The sequence below is a fragment of the Thermothelomyces heterothallicus genome, assembly GCF_042370625.1.
Source record: "Thermothelomyces heterothallicus CBS 202.75 unplaced genomic scaffold P884_scaffold_6, whole genome shotgun sequence".
NCBI classification, from domain to species: domain Eukaryota; kingdom Fungi; phylum Ascomycota; class Sordariomycetes; order Sordariales; family Chaetomiaceae; genus Thermothelomyces; species Thermothelomyces heterothallicus.
Genome location: NW_027192567.1, coordinates 821606 through 841299, shown reverse-complemented (window position 1 = coordinate 841299; position 19694 = coordinate 821606). Strand labels below are relative to the sequence as shown.

Below are 19694 nucleotides of genomic sequence, written 5' to 3'. Positions count from 1 at the left end.
ATGCAAGTGCGTTGAAATATTTTTGGGGTCATGCACTTGTTTATTTCGCATTGTGGGATGCCAGGGTCTTTCTTGGAGGACGGAAGGAAGCTGCGAGCAAGCATATAACTAACTAATAAGCTGGGCATTATTAACGTTAATGGGGCTGCCTGCTTAATTAGACAGTGACTAACCACCTTTGGGGTGTTAAGCTGTCACCTTGAAGCCGAGCCGATAGAAGTCAAGAATCGTTCATCGAGTTACGCTCATGAAAGCCTCGCTCATCAACGATTTCACGACACGGAGATGGAAGAACCCAAGACGGAGGATCCTATTGCCGAGCTAATCAAGAATTATCATGAACTCAATAGTAGCGTCATCGAGGAGTTCGATGAGGAGCCGAGCGCTCTCGAGTTCATGAGATTCGTCGCTCGAAACACCCCTTTCGTCGTACGAGGCGCCGCGCTCAACTGGGAGGCGACACGAACATGGAATGTCAACTATCTCAAGGAGGTCTTGGGTGACGAGCCCGTTAATATTGCCGTGACGCCAGCTGGGTATGGCCTGCCCTCATTCTGAACCCCGCACTCTTACTCTCCCATCACTCCCTGAGAATGAACAGGACGAGCAAGGAGAAAGAACATAACGAGGGGAAGCAAGGAAGGAAATAGTTACAAAGAATTAACAATATAAAGATAAAATAAAAATGCGAAATATACTGACAATGGACGCAGCAACGCCGACGCCCCAACGCCATACACCCACCCCGACGGCACCACCACACTAGTCTTTGCCAAACCCCACGAAGAGGACCAGCCCTTCGACGCTTTCCTGACCTACCTCACCACCCAAGAGAAACACTTCACCCAACAACCACCAGTACGATCACCATCGCCACCACGACCACCACGACCACGACCACCACCACCGGCCCCCGAAGCAGAGACACCGCCCGGGGAGACGGAGGCGGCAACGACGACGACGACGGGGTCTACTCCGAGACGAGGCGGCGAGATCCGGTACGCGCAGACGCAGAACGACAACCTCCGGCACGAGTACCGCGCCCTCCTGGACGCGGTGCCGCCCTCGGTCCCCTGGGCGCGCATCGCGCTCGCCCGCGACCCGGACGCCGTCAACCTGTGGATCGGCAACAGCCGCTCGGTCACGGCGCTGCACAGGGACAACTACGAGAACGTGTACGTGCAGGTGGCCGGCCAGAAGCACTTCGTGCTGCTGCCGCCCGTCTGCCAGCCGGCGGTCGGCGAGAGGGAGCTGCGCTCGGCCGTGTACGTCAGGGACCCGGACCCGGACCCGGACCCGGACCCGGACCCGGACCCGGACCCGGACGGTGAGCAGGAGGAAGGGCTTAGGTTGGTGCTCGAGGGAGGAGAGGACGCCGTCGTTCCCTTCCCGACGTGGGACCCGGACAGGCCTGCGGAGAATGCGACGCCGTATTCGGCATTGGTGCAGCCGATGAGGGTGACGCTCAATCCGGGGGATATGCTGTATCTGCCTTGCATGTGGTGGGTTACCTTTTAGCCTCGCGGGGAGAAATACTCTGGAGGCGAGGCTGACCAGCCGCAGGTACCATAAAGTCTCGCAGAGTTGCTCGCCCGAGGGGGTGTGTATTGCTGTTAACTACTGGTAGGTCTCTGGTCAACGACTTCTTTCGGATCCTCTTATGCTGACCAGATCAGGTACGACATGGACTTCACCGGGCCGCTCTACCCCCTGAGCACCTTTGTCAGGTCAGTAGTCAACAGAAACAAGTAGCTTGCAACAACAGCAAGGGCCATGCTTGCATTATTGATATTCCCAGACCGAGCGAACAGACTCTCGGCGTGACCAGCGTACATATGAAACCTCGACGGCTCAGCCTCCTGGGCTACTTCCTCTTCTTCGCAATCCTCTTCAACGCCCGCATCTCCTTCTTCATGCGCGGATCCACCATCTTGTACCTGCCCTTGACACCCCTGGGTCTGCCAGAGATACCACGGTTCACACCCGTTGCCTTGATCACCTTGACCGGCGGCTTCCTCTTCTTCCGTGCGGCCGCCGACATCAGTTTAGCAATGCTTGTGGCCTTCTCCTTCTCCGACATGCCCTGTAGCGAGCCGGTTAGTATGCGGACCCAGGCAGGCCGAAAAAAAAACAAAGCGCTGTCGGACATACCTCATCCCCGGCCAGCAGATCAGCCTTCTTCTTGAGCTTCTCGAGCTTCTGCGCCTGCTTGAGCTTCTTCCGTGCCCGCGCCTCGGCCACCTTCTTGATCGGCCTGGCGTTGTAGGCTCGCAACTTCTCCTTGATGGCTGCCGCTGCTTCTTTGGTGATGGGCTTGTGCGGCTTGTCATGCTTGGCCTCGTCGTCAAGGAACCAGTCAGGCAGGCCGTCCCGGTCCTTGAAGGCGTATTTGTTGTACCCCTCGTCGATGAGGTCGTGTTTTGACTTTTCTCCGCGCGCAAGCTGGTGCGCTAGCGTCATGGCCTCGGCCGTGATGATGTCGATATCTAGACGCGTTAGCCCTCTGAAACAGGCGCATCCGGGAGCGGCGACTTACTGGGCTTGCCATCTTTAGTCTTCTTCTTCTCTTTCTCCTCCCAGTCGTCGTCGTCATCCTGGTCCTGCTTGACGATCTCAAAGTCGTCCTCCTTCTCCTTCTCCTTACGTGCCGCCTTCTCCTTGCGCATTTTCTTCTGCTCCTCGATGGTTGGCACATCGTTGTCCGAGTCCTCGCCGTCGGATGCCGCCCCCTCATCCGCATTTTTCGCCTCATCTTCACCCTCTGAGTCTTCCGGGACATCCAATAACCCGGGGATGCTCTGGAAGATCTCCTGGTTGAAGAATCCCCGGGCTCGCTTTGACAACCCGGCCCCGTCCTGGGGGGTGTTGTCAAGGTCCCGCAGAAGCGGCTTGCTGGTGTCCCCGCGCTCCTCGGCGTCGGAATCATCGCTGCTTTCCTCTTCGAGTATCTCGTCGTCATCGTCGCTCTCCTCCTTTTCGCTCGCCGACACACCTTCCCACTCGTCGTCCCCGTACTCCTTCCTCGCCTTCTTCGCCCGGTACTTGGCGTCCGCAGCCGCCTTTCTTTCCTTGTAGGATTCGTACATGTTGTCCAGCTCGCGTTCCAAGCGGTCCAGCTCTTCGTCGCTCTCGTCGTCCGTCTCGCCCGAGCTCCCAATCCCGGAGTCGCGGTCCTTCTTGGCATCGACCTCGGTAATCGTGGCCATCTTGCCCTTGGCTATCCTGCGTAGGGCCTCGGTCTGATCGATCGACTTGAGGCGGAACATGGCATCTGCGCCCCTAGGGCCCTCCTGCTCCATACCGATGTCCATGGGCGCTGTCATGTTCATCTGCATGCGCACAATCTCCTTATGCTTCCTCTCGTTCTCCTTTCGTCGCTCCTTCTTCTTCTTCGCCAATTCCTTATCTTTTATCCTCTGCAGCTCTTCTTGGATCTTGAGCTCTTCGTCCATGTTCTCCACCTCAGCCACCTCTTCCACGAGAGGAGCCTTGGTGGGCTTCTTAGTAGGGAGGCCAAAGATCTCCCTGACCTTAAGACGCCATTTCAGAAGGAGCTTGAAGTCTTTTCTTCCGAGGACCTTCAGATCCGCGCAACAATGGCGAATCTCCTGAGTCGTCTCGGGCAACTTGTCCAGGGCCGCCAGGGCTACGTCCCCATTCTTTGGTTGTTCGAACGTCAGTCGGTTGTACTTCCCAAGGATGGCGAGCGGATCGGTCGTCTGAATGAATTCGCTGGCAGCAATTTCCTTGTACTGCGTGTCTGCAGTGGCGTCAGCACGTTTAAAGTAAGAGCGGGACATGGACGCGTACAGTCACCCTCCTCGTAACCCTCTCTCTTTCGCTTCTTGACTTCCGGGTTGTACACCTTGGCCTCATTGTTGGGCGCCGGGTCTGCCAGGTCTTCGAAGACGGAGCGGGGGTCGAGCAAGCGCGGGTCAATGCGCTTCGGCGCCTTGTAGCCGCGACACACGACGAAGATCTCTGCCGAGACGTTACGAGAGGACGGCGGCTTTGTCGCCTCAACCTTTGTGAAGAGCTGGTTGAGAACCCACAACAGGGAATTGTAGTCCTTAGATCTGAAGACCTTGGTCTGTCGGGAAGGTCAGCATTATTCCGCTCACCAGCCTCCTCTCAACTTCTCTTCAAAACATACCACGAAAGTGCCCCCCTCAATTAAGAATTCGGTGGCGAGCTTGAGCGAATGGAGGGCCAGCTCAGCCTGATTGTAGGAATCCTGAACCCAAGCGGTACCGACGTTGGGGGCACCGTCGTGGAGCACACAGTCGGCCTTCCAGGTCTTCAAGTGTGTCCGAATGGTCGCACGGCACTTCTCAGTCGTAATGTCGCTTTGGAAGGTAATGACCTTGGGAATCGGCTTGATCGGGGCGAGATCGACGCCAATAATGATGCTGTCCTTGGGCATCGTCTCGGCACACACTTGACACCATGACTGGGTTCGGTCAGCTTTCAGAGAACTGCGTGCAGCGCAAATCGGTTGAACATACTCCGGGCGCCGCGCAAAGATCGAGCACGACCTTGCTCTTCTCGAGGAAGCCATATTTCTTGTTGAGCTGGATCAACTTGAATGCTGCACGCGCGCGGTATCCCTTCTCCTTGGCGAGCTTGTACCACTTGTCGAGACGGCCCTTGCCGTGCTTCTTCTGAATCGCCATAGCGCCGGCTGTGTAGTGGCGGCCGATGCGACTCCTGGCTTCTTCGCCGGGCCGTACTGTCGATGTCTTCTTGTGTGCAGTCGGACACGGCTTCCGCGCTCCCGCTGCCCGCCGAAATTTTTGGCGGAGATGCAGACTGATAAGCGATAACTACCTAGCTAAGGCGGAACTGTTCCTGCTCCGCTGCAAAAGTGGGGGCCAGTTGTTTCTTCCACCGCCCACGCCGCCGCGTTCAAGGATCGGTCTGGGCGGGCACGGCGGGGCTGGCGGTTATGGCTCAGGTCTAGCGCGATTGGAGCTGCTGATTGGCTCGACACGTCTCTAGATCGCCAACGAAGCACTTAAAGATCCCTGCCAGTTCAGCGCGTCACCGTACCGCGGACCGCGTCTTCCCCCAGCATTGAACGGCGGGCAACCCGTCAACCCCTGCCATCTTCTGCGTGTTCACTTTGAGTATCAAAGGGGACCGAACCGACGTGGCATAAAATTGCTTTGTGTAGGACTTTAAAAAAAACATTGTTGGTCGCCGTCGATTCCCTTGTCTTTTTCTTTTTCTTTTTTTTCTTCGAGTCTCCCTTCCTCCCCGATACTTTCTCATTCTCTCCGATCCATTGGCGTCAGGTACAAACAGAGGAGGGGGGCCATTAACTATGGCAGACAAGGTTCCTTCTTCGCCTACCCGAAAATCGGTCGCCTCGAACGCTAGCATAGCATCGTCACCACCCAGGGCGCCGTCAAGTCGGGCCAAGGAGCGAAGAAACCCGTCGATCACGCCTAGGAAGTTTCAGCGGTTCTTCACTCCACGATCCCGAGTCTCCTCCAAGCCTAGTGCTGCCCGGAAGGCCCTCTGTGATCTCACGGCACCGGCCCTTAATCGGTGCCAGACGCCGTCGAGCCCCCTCAAACCCATCTCGGAAGAGAGCCTACCCCATCCCGAGGATGCCCACAGGGGAAAGCGGCGCAAGTTCAACCATTCGACGCCAGAGAAGCAGGCCGGCGCGTACCTGCCCTCTCCGCTGAACTCGTCGCCTCTTCTCCCTACCGCCGACGCGAAGCCGGGGCTGAGGAGCCCCATCCAGTCGCTGAAATCCCGGCAAGTCTTGCGGGATGGCGTGCTGCGAGATGATGACGTCTCGGAGGACGAGGAAGAGGAGCAGGAGGTTGTGGCTGCACCTGCTAAGGGGCCCGTGCCGTTGTACCGGAGAGGATTGGGCGCTCAACTTGTTCAGAGGATGACGGGCTCCATGCGCTATGCAAGTGAGCGGCTGCTGGAGTGTCCTGTTGGAGGTACGCATTCTAGCCGCCTCCTTCCTCTTGGGAATTGTGGTTGACTCCTGTTTAGACTGGAGGACCGAGACGGCCGACTTCCAGAGCCGGCCCGAGGATGCTCACTTCTCGTCTAGTCATGAAGGGGCGGCCCGTGCCATCCCATTCTGTACCACGGCGTGTCATAGTAAGTTTAGTAAGCCCAGACTTTCCCACGTTCCGTTGGCTCACTCGTCTCCAGAAAACAGTTTGGTAGCGGTTGGGGACGAGGAAGGTTTTATACGCCTGCTGGACTCGGAAAAGGACTTTTCCAAGATTCATCTGTCATTCCGAGCTCATGGAAACGCCATCATCGATTTGGCCTTCTCGGAGGACGACCACCTGCTGGCCACGGCATCAGGAGACCAGACAAGCAGGGTCATTGACATGATGACACAGCGGCCGGTCTCCATCCTCGGCCACCATACGGCATCCCTGAAGCAAGTGCGTTTCCAGCCCGGTCGCGGCGCCAGCTGCGTCCTCGCGACCTCCGGCCGTGACGGCAGCATACAGATCTACGACTTGCGGTGCCGCGGCGGGCCGGTGCAGGACTTTAGTATCGTTTCCGAGGCCGGGCTGCATCACTCTATTCCCAAGGCAGCCAACCCAGGCTGTGTAGTTAACAGCATCTACGACGCACATGCCCGGACGACGCGGCAAGGCAAAAGCCAGCTGCCCGCTTCCAACCCCGGCGACGTGGCCCGCCTGGGCGAAGTCCCGGGCCGTGCCGGTGAAGTCTCCGTCACTGCACTCCAGTTCCTCCCTCCCGGCCGGGAACACCTCCTCCTTAGTGCCTGCGAAGCAGACGCGAGCATCAAGCTCTGGGACATCCGTGCAGTCCACACCAGCCGACACCACAAAGCCAGCACGCCCATCTCCTTCACCTCCCCGCCCCCGGGTCACGTCGCCTTCCGCCCCTTCGGCATCTGCTCCATGGTCCTCGGCGGCGACGGCGCGCGCCTGTACGCCCTCTGCAAAGACAACACCGTCTACGCCTACAGCACCGCGCACCTCGTGCTCGGCCACGCAACCGAGCTGACCCCGGCCCGCCCGGGCACCGAGCCCCCGCGCCGGCGCCACCATCCACACGGCGCGGCCCACGAAGGCCTCGGCCCGCTCTACGGCTTCCGCCACCCCCTGTTCCACGCCACGAGCTTCTACGTCAAAGCCGCGATCCGCCCCGCCGGGGCCGACGGCCGCTCCGAGCTCCTGGCCGTCGGCAGCTCCGACGGCGCCGCCGTCCTCTTCCCCACCGACGAGCGCTACTTGCGCGACGCCTGGTCGTCGCCCGACGCGGACCGGGACGAAGAAACCTACTACGTCGGCAGCCCGACCGACGAGGCGCCCGTCGCCCCCCCCCGGCCGGGGCTAAGATCCGCCTCTGCCGCGCCCGCCTCGCTGGCGCGCGCCAACAGCATGAGCCACATGTTCTCGTCCGGCAGGCAGGGCGGCGGCGGCGCCGTCACGCCCGTGGTGCGCAGGGGCACGCCGCTCGTGAGGGGCCACGGGAAGGAGGTCGGGGCGGTGGCGTGGACGAGCGGGGGTCGGCTGGTGACGGTGGGCGACGACTTCCTCGTGCGCTGCTGGAGCGAGGATAGGGAGAAGGCCGCGGACCTGCGGCTGGGCGGCGAGACGGGAGGGCGCAGGTGGGGGTGCGGATGGGCGGACGTCGGGGACCAGTGGGCGGGGGATGCGGACGACTGGTGACGGACGGACGGACTCACTCACGCACGCACGCACGCATGCACGCATGCGGGGGACGGCCGCCAAGTGATGGTTTTGTCGACTCCCATATTTTCGGTTTTTTTTTTTTTTTTTTTTCTCTGTTGGGTTGTGGCGGCTTTGTATCTGCTTGTTTGGCGGCATTGAGCGACTTGGCGTTTTGCTTAAGGTTTTGTTTTCATCAGACAGGCAGGCATACCACGGAGAAAAGTTGTCACATAGCGGCATTGGAGTTCCAAGTTCGTTCGAGTAGCATTGAGGGGGTGGCGTTGATGTAGAAGTCTTCTTCAGCAAATACTAGATGAGCGATGCCGAATCTTGCAGAACCTTGTCAAGCTTTGCCGTGAAGGTTGAGATGGTGATAGTCTTCCCGTGCAGTTTCCGCAACTGGCTCTGGCGAACTCCTGGGCATAGGAGGTCAACTATGACGCTGCTGAAACCTGGCAGGGCTCCATCGAACTCAAAAGAACCACGCTAGCATCTCTTGAGGGAGCAGGGAGCATCAAGTGCGGTTGCTACCTAGGGGGCTAGAAATACTCGTCGTTTCGAGTGCCAAGCTCAATGGTCCATGGCATGCCGTGGTGGGTATCTTGAATTCATCTTAACTGTTGTTGATCATAAAACAAAAACAAAAAAGGCCAGATCTCGCAGAGGCCAAGCAAGGCAGCGACTCCATACTATGCCGCTGAACCCTCCACTCCGCGAACCTGCCCATCGTCCCCACCCGTGGTCTCTTCATAAGTCTCATTGTTGATAAACAAAAATGAAATAAACACGATTCCGGCTCCCACCCAGTAGAGCCAGCTCGAATACTGAGAGTATTGAATCATCTCTCCGATCAGCGAGAGGGGGATGTTCAGCGATAAGCCAACGGTAACGACGAGTGGCGTGGTGAGCAACATGGCGTACGCCCAGAGGATGTCACTGAAGAAGGAGGCCACCGAGTTGACCTGGGATGTGTCAGCCCAATTCGGCGTTCGCGCACGCGCTCCAAGAACTTACCGCTATGATGGTCCAAACACTTGCGCTCGGGGGCAGCTCGAACGGCTCGATGCCGGTATAGTGAAGGATGAAGAACCCCGGCCAGAGGAACAAGACGTTGAACAGACCCACCAGGCCGAAAAACAGCGGCATGTTCACGCGCTCCTCATTACCCACTCTCCTCTTCACGACGGTGACGTAGACACCGTAGATGATGGCGCTGAAGAAGGCCATGGAATCCCCAATCGCGATCTGCACCGTCGTCTTGTGCGGGAAGCTCCCCCGGCTATCATCGTTCGCCCCGGACAGGTCGACCGAGGAGATGAGCACCACGCCCACCAGGGACGCCAACACGCCGACCAACTTCCGCAGGGTGAATGTCTCCACCTTGGTCAGCGCGCAGAAAACCAGGGTCCAGATGCTGCTCGTCGACGTGAGGATCGTCACGCTTCCCACGCTTGTGTACTCGAGACAGGCCGAAGCGAAGTAGTTCGCGGCGAACCACAGCAGCGAGAACTCGAGGCTCAGACGCGCCGTCTCGCCCAGGCTGAGCTTCTCGTCCTTTTCCGGCGGCAGCATATCCAGGTCCGCCTCATCGTCGACGAGCAACCTCTCCGCCGCGTCGCCGTCGTCGTACGCAGCCCCGCCCCGCCTTCCTTCTTCGTCCGCCGTCTTGAGGAGCGTCAACCCGGATCTCTTTTCCCGCCACAGCTGCAGGGCGGCGGTTACCAGCCCGCCCACTCCGTTCTGCTTGACGTAGCGGACGGTGAGCGGGATGAGCGAGATGGCGAAGCACGAGGTATTGACGTAGACGAGGAAGAAAGGCTTGTTGTAGGTGCCGTCCGAAAAGATGTACTGCGCGCGAACCGTGTTAGCCCATGTGATTCTATACCAAACGCAGCGCGCAAAAAAAAAAAAAAAAAAGAAAAGAAAAGAAAAGAAAAGAAAAGGCAGAAATGATGGGGAACGGCAACTCACGCTCGCGAGGAAATTGGACAGCGTCCAGAGAAACACCACGATCAGCAGCAGCGTGATACCCAGAGTGCGACGGGCAATGCTGCCCAGGCCGAGTTTCTCCCTCATGCTGCTGCCGCTTCCTGTACTCGCACCTGTTGTCGTCCTCGAGTCGGACGTTGTTGCCGCGGATAACGAGCGGGAGAGCTGGCAGCCCAGGTCTGCGCCCTGGTGCATGGCTGCTGTCACCGAATGCGACCTGCGCCTAGAGGAATAAGAAGAAGACGAACAAGAAGACGGAAAATAAGGATGAGAAGAAGTTGTCGTGTTGTTTGTTTGCGTGGGGGGACCGGGATGCCCCGCATCCGTGTGCTCCGGAGCCAGCTCGGCAGGAAGAACGGGCTCGATGGGCGTCATGGCGAGCTGTGATACTGCTATTTTGCTTCGCTCGTTGTTCATTCGCTGGCTCTAACCCCGGAGTCGGCACCAGGCAGTCGGGATAGTAGCAATAGTGAGTCGGAGAGAAGGGGAGGGGGGGGAGAAATGCTCAGTCACACTAGGCAACAGAGGGAGACAACAAATAGGGCATCGGGCATGCGCTGCATCTCCCAGAGAAAGCACGATCAAGTTGCTCCGTGTTGTGGTCGGGGCCGGACCGGGACAGCTCGAACTCGAAAATTTCAGATACTTGAAATGCGCAAAAATGGGACGAAAAGACTCTCAAAACATCAAAGGAACGAAAAAGTCGAGGTCTGGGAGTGGGCGCGCAAGCTGCCGCAACACTCGCCCGCAGTGTCTCAAAAGACCAGGGTTTGGATGGCTGGATGCTGACACACGCGACCGAGGAAGGGGAAATTTCCAAGTAAACCGACCGACTTCACCCACCACCGCCAAGAATGCCCCTGGTCGATTCGACTGCCCCGTTACGCAGTACCTAACGTTAATCCATAAACCGAACCCAGAAACGGCGGCCGTTCGAGATGCGGGGTTAGGGTTGGGGTTGACCGCTTCTGCCTCGGCCTATCCGCAACTGATACGTACTGTGTACCTATCGAAGGGACGCCCTCGCCTCTATTTTTATGATGTTATATAACCAGTGTCTTAGCATTCCTATTACGCCTCATACAACTTAGACCAATGCATCTCCAATAGCAGCCTGAGAAGAAGCTTGCCTGGTGATTAAATGACAACCCGACTCTGCAGTTTGGGAGAAGCACGCCAGACACACCGAGCATGATATCATACAAAGCCAAAAAAAAGACAGGACCTAGCGAAAAAGAAAAAATGCGAAGCTATCTAGACCACCCCTATCTTGCTCAGCAAGCACACCCGTCCCGGTCGTTTTCAATGTGGATATTGATTGGGTCCTGGAAGTCTCCGCTGAATTCCTCCGACTCTTCTTGGAGCAGCGCATTTCTCGCAATGACTGGAACTGGTCAGCTCTGCACTCCTCGGTCTCTCTCGATGATGGCGTACCTTCAAACGCCTGCTCCACATTGATCGCCTCCTTCGCGCTGGTCTCGAAATACGGGATACCGCCTTTCGACTGGCAAAAGGTCATAGCCCGCTTGGTTGAGATCTACTGGTCCGTCAGAAGCCGACCTTCTCACATAGCTCCCAACTCAGTCTCCAACTCACCACTCTCTTGCTCTCCTCGACGTCGATCTTGTTGCCCAAAACCACAAACGGAAAATTGTCTGGGTCGCGCGGTGATGCTTGAATCAAGAACTCGTCTCGCCAGCTGTCGAGCGCATCGAAGCTCTTGGCATTGTTGACGTCGTATACCAGCACGCAGCAGTCGGCTCCCCGGTAGAAGGCCACGCCGAGCGACTGGAATCGTTCCTGGCCTGCCGTGTCCCAGAGCTGCATTAGACCATACGTTAGCGCGCTCTGCTCCCGTACACAACACTCCCTTCTCCCGGGCTCCGGTGGCTCCGAACCTGCATCGTCACCTGGCGGTCGTCCACCAAGACCTCACGCGTCAAGAAATCGGCTCCAATTGTGGCCTTGTAGCTTGCGCTAAACTTCTTGTTGACCTGTAGTCGAACACCAAGTCAGGGCTGTGGACGGTGCGGGTAAGCATTCGGGTAGAGGCATCGGCAGCGCACATATTGGTTCATCAGACTAGTCTTGCCGACACCGCTGTCGCCCAAGATGATGACCTGCATTTGATCCTATTAGCGCCGAACAAACACATTGTTGCCGCCCTGGTACTCATACCTTCAGCAGAACCTTCTTCCTGGAAGCCATGGCGACGGTTTTTTTGAGAAACTAGACGACGGCGTGGGAAGTGCGATCAGGCTCGTCAAGCAACGTCGGGACGAAAACACCCCGCGATGCGCAGATATCGTCTTTTGGGACAAAAAGCAGGAGGTACTGGCTCCCAGGGAAAAGACACCCAGGCCGCCTGCAAGGCGCAAAAGATATGGAATGAACCACTTGGAGGGATAAATGACGGGGCTGTTGTCGGGGAACCGAGCTCCAAACAAGCGTTGGATAGAGTGACGATGGCGCGCCCGCCCGTGAATGGCTGGCTGACCCACTGATGGCTGGCTGCAAGCCTCCGCCTGCTGCAGAGGCGCGGCAGACAGGCACCTGATTGGTGCGAGCCAATCACCGACGCAACATGTTGGCCCACTGACGAAACCAAGAGGTATTCGGACTAGCGAGCTCGAGGGAGCGAGCCCCCACATGTCCTCCCGCTTCCCGCTGTCTCCTTATGCTGACCCGAGCTCCTTCTCTCGCGGCACAGCTCAACCGAGCTTTGTGACAACGGGAATGGCCGCGGGGCACAGGAGCAGTCACAACACGCGAGACAAGAGAGATTCGGGCCTCTCTCGCGCATTGGGCTAAAACAGTCATGGAAACACAACACATCAGCGACGTGCCCTTGTATGACGACGACGAGGAGGTGTGAAAGGAGTAATCAGGGAAGAGGCAGGTTTGGGTGAAGTCGTCCAAGTTCGGTCCGGGAGAAGATCGAAGCTGTGTCGACTTCCAACTGTCTCCCCTCCAGATTCTTTCATGGCCTGGCTGGAGTTGCGCCAGCTTGCAGAATCTGGGGGTCATGGCCGACCCGCAGCTTCTCGACAAAATCCACGGCCTCGGCGACCTCGAGCTGGCCGTCCTCCTCTGCCTCATAGCTCGCGAGCACTGCCTGATCAGCACCGACTTCGATAGCGTCGATGACCTCGCCGAGGAATTACGCTTGGTGGCCTCTAAGACCTTCAACCTCAGCTCCACGATCATCAGCTGCCACACCCATACGACGCTCGAAGAGTTTGCGACAGGGCTGTTTGTCCAACCAGCTCGAGTACCCCCGTCGCCAGGCAACACTCGCTCCGTCTCTCCGTACCGGCCGCGCAATGAAGCGTCGCAATTGTCGACCGGGGGCGCCTCCTCGCCCGGGTCCTACGTCCCGATGAATCCGTCCCCACGCATCGGCGGCCACATGACGCCACTCTCACCGCCAGCCGGTGGAAGCAGCTCCAGCATTGCACAAGCCCGAATCGCAAACGTTGTCCTCGCCAAAGACCTCGACCGTGCCCCGCGAGCCGTTCAAATACAAGCCCTCGAACTCCTCCGCACGCGCCGGATATTTACCAGAACCAGCGTCCAAACTGCGCCGAAGCAGTTCCTTTTCATCGCATTAGTCGGCACCAACAGCGGTGGCCAGGCTCGGGTCAACCCCCACCTGAACGATTTCTTCTACCTTAGCCATTGGCACGATCCGGCGGAGGACGGATTCCCCTACCTCGACGAAGAGCTTAGCCCCAGATCGGGCGATCAGGGTGATGACCCCGACGAGGCCGCTTCCACAATATCCAGCAGCAGCAGCGTGGTCAAAGTCCACCGCCAGTCCTCCCTAGGAGGAGCAACAGGCCTCGGTCTCCCATACATCGACGAAGAGACCAACTGGCTCACCCGCAATAACAGCACCAGCACCAGCAGCAGTACAAGAAGCAACACCAAGAACAATCGCTCAACCTTCTCTCATCATCATCAGCAGCAGCAGCAGCAGCAGCAACAGCAACAGCAACAACAACAACCACCAGCACCATTCCGCTCACCACTTCCACCATCATCGCTAGAGACACCCGTCTTCACCGAACACGAAATCTCCCAGCTCTCCGAACTCTCCCGCACAGCACACACCTCCATATCCGTCACGCGCTACCAGGCCAATCTCGTCGCCTTCCTGCGCACCCACCGCGCCGTCGCCCCCGGCAGCGGCGTCACGCCCGCGGCCACGCGCCACCTCGCGCAGCTCGCCAAGTCGCTCGCGCCGCTGCACGGGCTCGACTACGTCACGCCGTCGCTGGTGGCGCTGGCGCTGCGCAAGGTGTATCTGCACCGCCTCAACCTGGTCATGGCGGCCGGCCGGCCCGAGAGGGAGCGGAGCGTGCAGTGGGGGAGCGACGTGCAGACGGTGAGGGGGATGCTCGAGGGGTGGACGGTTGAAGACGTGTTGGAGGATGTCTTGGAAAGTGTGCAGGTTCCTACGTAAAGAAATGAGGGAAAGGAAGTTGCGCGCCGATCTAAATCATCCAGGCACAAACATGGGCGATGTCCAGAACATGGAGGGGGGAAAAAAGCGGACAAAAAAGAAGGTGGAACGAGGACGACCCTAGATGTCCCAAGGAACAAGGTTATAACAATGGGGATACCCAAGCAGCAATGTGACCGGATAAGCATAGTCTGCATCGCCGTCATAGAAGCAAAAGGATGATTGAAGCAAAAGGATGATGAGGATGAGCAAAAAGGCCCGGGCCTCCGGCCGCCGGGAGATGTTGAAATTCAAGCTTCGGTTCATTAATAAAGTACTGTTTCCGTCTTCCCTTGCAAAGTGCCGTGCCAGTGAGGGTCGGGGAGATTAACGAAGCCCTCGAAACCTCTAATCGTATCCCTCATAACGCCAATTCAATTAAGTATATGCTGCCAATCAGCCTTGCCCTGTAATGTCATAGATGAACAGGAAATCGTGCTCTCCCCCGGACGCAGCGACCTATCGCCTTCAATAGGTCTCGGTGATTTTGCATTGCCAACCCGATCCCTTGGAAAGCAGCGGCAAGCTGTACACGCGGCGGGTCAGTCATTGTCTGCCGAACGAATAATGGGATAAAAAAAAGAGGATATAAAAAAAAAGAGCAAGAAAGAATGTTGGGAAGGAGAAAGAAAAAAAAGCTTACCTCGCGCCCAAACACCAGCCGAGCTCCTTATCCTTGATCTTCTTGGCGATCCGCACCTCCCGATCCAGCGGCATCTCGTAGCCGGTGTGGGTCAGCGCCAGCATGAAGTTGAGGTCGAGGCAGTGCTCGGGGCGGTCGCGCAGCTCGTCGAGGGCGCCGGGCACGCTGGCGAAGACGTCCCAGGCGGGCTCGCCGCCGCACACGCTCCTGGCGAGGTCGGCCAGCTCGCGCAGCGTGAAGGACTCGGGCATGCCGAGCGGCTGGGTGCGGTCGTAAAAGTACGAGAGCAGGTAGATGTCCTCGCGCGAGAAGGTCTTGGCGATGGACGGCTGGTGCACGCCGTTGAAGGAGCACGGCGCCAGCTCGCACTCGGCGTTCTTCCGGAGGATGCGCTCGGCCAGGCTGCGGCACTGGGCCGGCGCCGCGGTGGAGGGCGCCGTCATGTTGAGCTCGATGGTCGCGCCCAGCGGGTGGTTGTCGGCGAGCTTGACCGTGACCGTCTTGGACGTGCCGGCCGCGAGGCAGGGGTTGATGACGGGCTGCTTGGTCCAGGCGGTGTCGGGCTTGTTGGCCTCGTGGAGGTCCTGGACGAGCCTCGCGTGGATGGCCTCGCGCGCCGACATCAGGCCGTAGCCCAGGTGGGAGTGCTGGTAGAGGGTGAACCGTTGGCCGCCGAAGTCCAGGTCGTACTTGTGGTCGCCCTCGGCCAGCTTGTCCGGCATGCCGCCCGAGGCAAGGCCCTCGAAGCTGGGCTGGAAGACAATCTGGGTGGAGCCGCCGCCGAGATCGAAGACGGCGGCCGTCTCGCTGCGGTCGGGACCGCCGATCTTGCCGAGCAGGTAGTTGACCGTGACCCACGCGTACACGCCCTCGTCGGAGCCTTCCATGATGGACACTCCGCCCTGTTCCTGGGACACCACAGGGAAGGGGTAGTTGGTCTCAAGGCGTCGCCGGACGGCCGCGAGGATCTTGTCGCTCCTCTCGGGGCCTACCAGGCGCAGACCGGCGGTCGCCTTCACGGCGATCGGGCTGCAAGCCTTCAACTTGTCGGGTATGACCTTGAGTGCCGCGTCGAGGAGAGGATCCAGGCTCTTGGCCGCGGCTTCCGGGTCATCCTTGTAGGCACTCAAACCACTGCTCTTGCCCTCGATCTTCTCGGTCTGCTTGAAGAGGATCTCGCCTTCGAGCTCGGGAGCGGCGCCGCAGTTGTTGAACTTGTAGACGTGGATGCGCGAGCCGGTGCTTCCGGCATCAATCATGGAGACATATTGCACAATAGGTTTGTCCTTGGAATAGGACCTCGTGCATCTATCGGTGCCATACGACGAGTCGGACGGTGTTTGACCCTGGTTCGACTTCTGTCCCCCTAGGGCTGAGGTTCCTTCAAAAACAAAGGAAAAAAAAAGGGGTAAGCAAAACAGGGCATATTTCAGGAACCCCTCCTCTTACCCAAGGTCAACCTACCACCATTGTAGATGTCCACTCCCGAGGGCGAGAAGCAGTAAAAAAGGATAAACACCAAGAAAATGATGGCGCCAGTCTTGATGTAGCGCGCCCGCTGCGACTGCGACACCCAAGCGGACTGCATCTTCATGATCAGACTCTGTTCCCGCGGATTGCGGTAGCGGTCGGGTTTTTCGTGAGGGTCGTGCGCGATGTGCTTCGTCGGCAGCGAGACCGACGTGCGTCGCATAGGCGCGAGATTGGGGTCCCTGGAAGGAAACGACAGGCGGTTAAGGGGGCTGCGGAACCAGGTGGTTCATGCCCGCCCGAGGGGGAATTGATCGATGGAAAAAAGGTGGGTTAAACGAGAGACATGAAGACAGCCGCCGTCGAATGCAGAGGCTGCACGAATGAGTCGCTGTCGCCGCTCAGGAGAATATGAATCAAACCCGGAGGAGCGTTGTTGGCAGTTGATTGGGGGTTCGCTGTCCAAGTTTTGGCCTTTCGGAAAGATGGGTCCCTCTTGAAATTCCGTTAGTTGCAGTGGAACGGCAGATGCAAGGAATGACGCTGCGAGTTCGGGAGACCCCTGGCATTTTGCCCAAACTTGGGTCTGCCAAGCGTTAGGGCGCCGTTTCGACATTTCGATAGGGCGAGACCAAATCCACTCTCCCACACGGTCCTTGCAACTGTGGAGGTTGCAAGCAAATAACAAACCATAATAGAATGCATACTCCGTACACTGCTGAATACCGTATCTTAGTTTCTAACTACGGTAGTCTGGTTGGGGGAAGAGGGTGTGTGCCTCTCCGCTGCTAAGCTCTGCCGAGTTGTTCGTGTACATTTACAAAGGAAGTAACTACGTTTTTTCCCGTACGATTTAGCTTCGCCACATCCTGCGCATTGTCCCGTAATAACGTAAGATACATGTTTTGTCCCAGCGGCAAGGTCTGCCTGCTTCTTTGGCCTTCCAGAAGCGGCAAGCCAGCTTCATAACTCGTAACGTCTCGCTGCCTTCAGAGCGCCGGATACCCATTTAGTAACCATCTCTCTTTCCGTAACAAACCAATCCGTTGAAGCTCGCAATTTCAGTTCAATCAGCACTTCTCTTGGCCTCGTAAACAACTCGCGAGATTGAACACGCCGCTTTGAACCAGCATTACGCAGCCGTGTTTTTTTGATGGTTACGTCGGCGTCATGGACGTACACCTTCTTGTTTACGACCTTTCAAGAGGTCTTGCGCGGCAGATGTCAATGGGATTGCTCGGGTTTCAGCTGGATGCCATCTACCACACGTCCATTGAGCTTAACGGGCTAGAGTACGTGTACGATGGCAACGTCGTCGCCATCAAGCCGGGATCGTCGCACTTGGGGCAACCCATGGAGCGGATACATCTGGGGAGGACAGAGTGTACGTCTCGCCCACGACATTTGCGATACTAGGGCGCAATGAGCTAACCTGGGTCTTATCTAGTGCCCATGGACGTCATTGAGGAATATCTAGACTCGCTGAGGGAGATTTACACCGTCGAGGTAGGTTAGCAGCCGCTGTCCTGACTCGCAGCTTGTGTGCTGACGAAGAATTGTAGGCATACGATCTGTTCAGGCATAATTGCAACAACTTTTCAAACGACTTTGCCACGTTCTTATTAGGGAAGGGAATCCCCAGCCACATCATCAACATGCCTCAAGCTGTGCTGTACGTACCAGGAACCAATCTCGTGAATGATCTAGAACCCGAGCCGTACTGACCGGTGTTGACCCTGAAGGAATTCGCCATTTGGGCAGATGCTCATGCCCACACTGACGCAGCAGATCAACGCCAACAAACGCGGCGGAGGCATCCTCGGTATCGAGAAGCAAACTCCCGGAAGCTCGGTGAAGCCCCCATCCCAGCTGCATCACCCGCCGGGGAAAGTCCATATCGTATCAAACCTCGGGCGGCTTGACGAACTGTTGGCGGCATTCCAGAGATCCTGCGCTGTCGTTTTTTTCACCTCTGCCACCTGCCCTCCCTGCAAAACTCTCTACCCGCTTTATGACGAGTTGGCGAGTGAATTCGGCGAGAAGGCGGCGCTGATCAAGGTCGACACTTCGCAAGCTTTTGATGTCGCCAGCCAATACTCCATCACAGCAACACCGACATTCATCACATTCCTTAAGGGGAAACAGGAAAACCGCTGGAGCGGTGCGGACCCGAGCGCTCTACGAGGCAATGTCCGACTTCTCGTCCAGATGGCGTGGCCGCCACATCCACACCAGGCACTCGACCTTCCCACCTTTGCTAATCCCAATGCCGAATATGTTACCTTCACGAAGATCCCCCCTCTGGAGAAACTCCTCGTGAAGATGGGCCCCACGGCAGCCGATCCACTGATGCAGAGCGTCAAGAAGTTCATCGAGACACGGGCCTCGGACGGGCCAGCAGAGACAACGCTGCCGGATCTCGCCGCCTTCGGCTCCCTGATCCGTTCTTGCCTGACGTCTCTCCCCACCGATAGCCTCTTCGCGGTCGTCGACCTTCTCCGCTGCGCCCTTGTCGACCCGCGGGTGAGCGGCTACTTCGCCGAGGAACAGCCGGCGCACCAGACCATCACCTCGGTGCTCGAGCACGTCGTCGGCATCACCGTGCCGCCCCGGACGTGCCCCTACGCGCTGCGGCTCGTCACGCTCCAGCTGGCGTGCAACCTCTTCACCAGCCCGCTCTACCCGGCGCAGGTGCTCGCCCACGCGCCGCTGCGCGCGGCCGTCACGCAGCTCCTCTCGTCCAGTTTCCTCGACGACGCCCACGCCAACACGCGCGTCGCGGCCGCCAGCCTGCTGTACGACGTCGCGCTCGCCAACAGCAGGAGGCGCCGGGACGGGCCGGGCGACCTGCTGCCCGAGGACGAGCAGGTCGAGCTGGCGGCGTCGGTGCTCGAGGCGATCGCGCAGGAGGAGGGCTCCCGCGACGCCTTCGAGGGGATGCTGCGCGCGCTCGGGTGGCTGGCGTACTGTCTGCCGCCAGATGGGGAGGTGGCGGACCTGTTGAGAGCGATGGATGCCGGCGGGCTGGTTCTGAAAAAAGGTGAGAAGGGGCAGATCGGGGAAGGGTTGGGGTTAGTTAGGGAGGTGGGAGAGGTACTGCTTGGGAAAGGACTGGAGCGTAAGACATAGATAGCCTTTTTTTTGGGTAGGGGGAGGGGAGAAGAGTTAGAGTTAGAGGGATACCATCGTTGCCATACAAGTGAAGGATGTTCCATATCTCTTTTTCATTTCTTTAATTCCCTAGCGAGTTGGGCTAGGAAGGAGTGCGGTCGTACTTCACTGCGGATACCAATATTGGACTACATCGTTCCTTCTGCGTGGTTTGCCATGTTGACATTGCGTCGGGGGAACTCGTGATGCGAATGGATTGTGTGCTGCCAGCGCATCAGCCCCCCCCCCC

The 19694-nt window shown here is 58.1% G+C and overlaps 8 protein-coding genes across 8 annotated transcripts in view; 4 read left to right on the top strand and 4 right to left on the bottom strand.

Moving 5' to 3' along the window:
• The first annotated feature begins 110 nt into the window (after positions 1–110).
• P884DRAFT_257324 (cupin-like domain-containing protein) lies at positions 111–1767 on the top strand. The gene is made up of 4 exons (XM_069441140.1): positions 111–536; positions 714–1502; positions 1564–1623; positions 1677–1767. The coding sequence occupies exons 1-4, from the start codon at positions 286–288 to the stop codon at positions 1750–1752; spliced, it is 1176 nt and encodes a 391-aa protein (XP_069299333.1). The 5' UTR covers positions 111–285; the 3' UTR covers positions 1753–1767.
• A 97-nt stretch (positions 1768–1864) lies between these two features.
• P884DRAFT_298278 (Spb1 C-terminal domain-containing protein) lies at positions 1865–4673 on the bottom strand (the record flags this gene model as incomplete). The annotated part of the gene is made up of 6 exons (XM_069444586.1): positions 1865–2083; positions 2152–2486; positions 2537–3760; positions 3811–4090; positions 4154–4450; positions 4506–4673. The coding sequence occupies 6 exons, from the start codon at positions 4671–4673 to the stop codon at positions 1865–1867; spliced, it is 2523 nt and encodes an 840-aa protein (XP_069299332.1).
• Positions 4674–5323: 650 nt separating this feature from the next.
• On the top strand, positions 5324–7328 carry P884DRAFT_157530 (WD40-repeat-containing domain protein; the record flags this gene model as incomplete). The annotated part of the gene is made up of 3 exons (XM_069437247.1): positions 5324–5960; positions 6016–6126; positions 6181–7328. Coding segments are annotated over 3 exons (1896 nt in total), but the record flags the coding sequence as incomplete, so codon positions are not given.
• Positions 7329–8377: 1049 nt separating this feature from the next.
• P884DRAFT_196435 (uncharacterized protein) lies at positions 8378–9872 on the bottom strand (the record flags this gene model as incomplete). The annotated part of the gene is made up of 3 exons (XM_069437982.1): positions 8378–8650; positions 8703–9536; positions 9660–9872. 3 exons carry the CDS (start codon positions 9870–9872, stop codon positions 8378–8380), a joined length of 1320 nt encoding a protein of 439 aa, XP_069299330.1.
• A 668-nt stretch (positions 9873–10540) lies between these two features.
• On the bottom strand, positions 10541–12132 carry P884DRAFT_239794 (small GTPase superfamily). Its single transcript, XM_069440155.1, has 6 exons — positions 11856–12132; positions 11744–11797; positions 11576–11671; positions 11274–11498; positions 11112–11214; positions 10541–11061 (listed from the first exon to the last, which is right to left on the bottom strand). Exons 1-6 carry the CDS (start codon positions 11883–11885, stop codon positions 10952–10954), a joined length of 618 nt encoding a protein of 205 aa, XP_069299329.1. The 5' UTR covers positions 11886–12132; the 3' UTR covers positions 10541–10951.
• Positions 12133–12702: 570 nt separating this feature from the next.
• On the top strand, positions 12703–14406 carry P884DRAFT_239790 (uncharacterized protein; the record flags this gene model as incomplete). The annotated part of the gene is made up of 2 exons (XM_069440154.1): positions 12703–13482; positions 13729–14406. 2 exons carry the CDS (start codon positions 12703–12705, stop codon positions 14140–14142), a joined length of 1194 nt encoding a protein of 397 aa, XP_069299328.1. The 3' UTR covers positions 14143–14406.
• Positions 14407–14408: 2 nt separating this feature from the next.
• P884DRAFT_290808 (nucleoside phosphatase family-domain-containing protein) lies at positions 14409–16910 on the bottom strand (the record flags this gene model as incomplete). Its single annotated transcript, XM_069444071.1, has 4 exons — positions 14409–14707; positions 14825–16190; positions 16289–16536; positions 16837–16910. The coding sequence occupies 4 exons, from the start codon at positions 16908–16910 to the stop codon at positions 14650–14652; spliced, it is 1746 nt and encodes a 581-aa protein (XP_069299327.1). The 3' UTR covers positions 14409–14649.
• Positions 16911–17464: 554 nt separating this feature from the next.
• P884DRAFT_276212 (uncharacterized protein) overlaps positions 17465–19694 on the top strand; it is a gene marked incomplete at both ends in the record, with an annotated part of 4622 nt that continues 2392 nt past the window's right edge. Inside the window, 4 exons of the mRNA XM_069442929.1 lie at positions 17465–17678; positions 17742–17800; positions 17857–17966; positions 18037–19412. Of these exons, the coding sequence (XP_069299326.1) occupies positions 17465–17678; positions 17742–17800; positions 17857–17966; positions 18037–19412 (1759 nt within the window). The remainder of the gene's footprint in view (positions 17679–17741; positions 17801–17856; positions 17967–18036; positions 19413–19694) is intronic.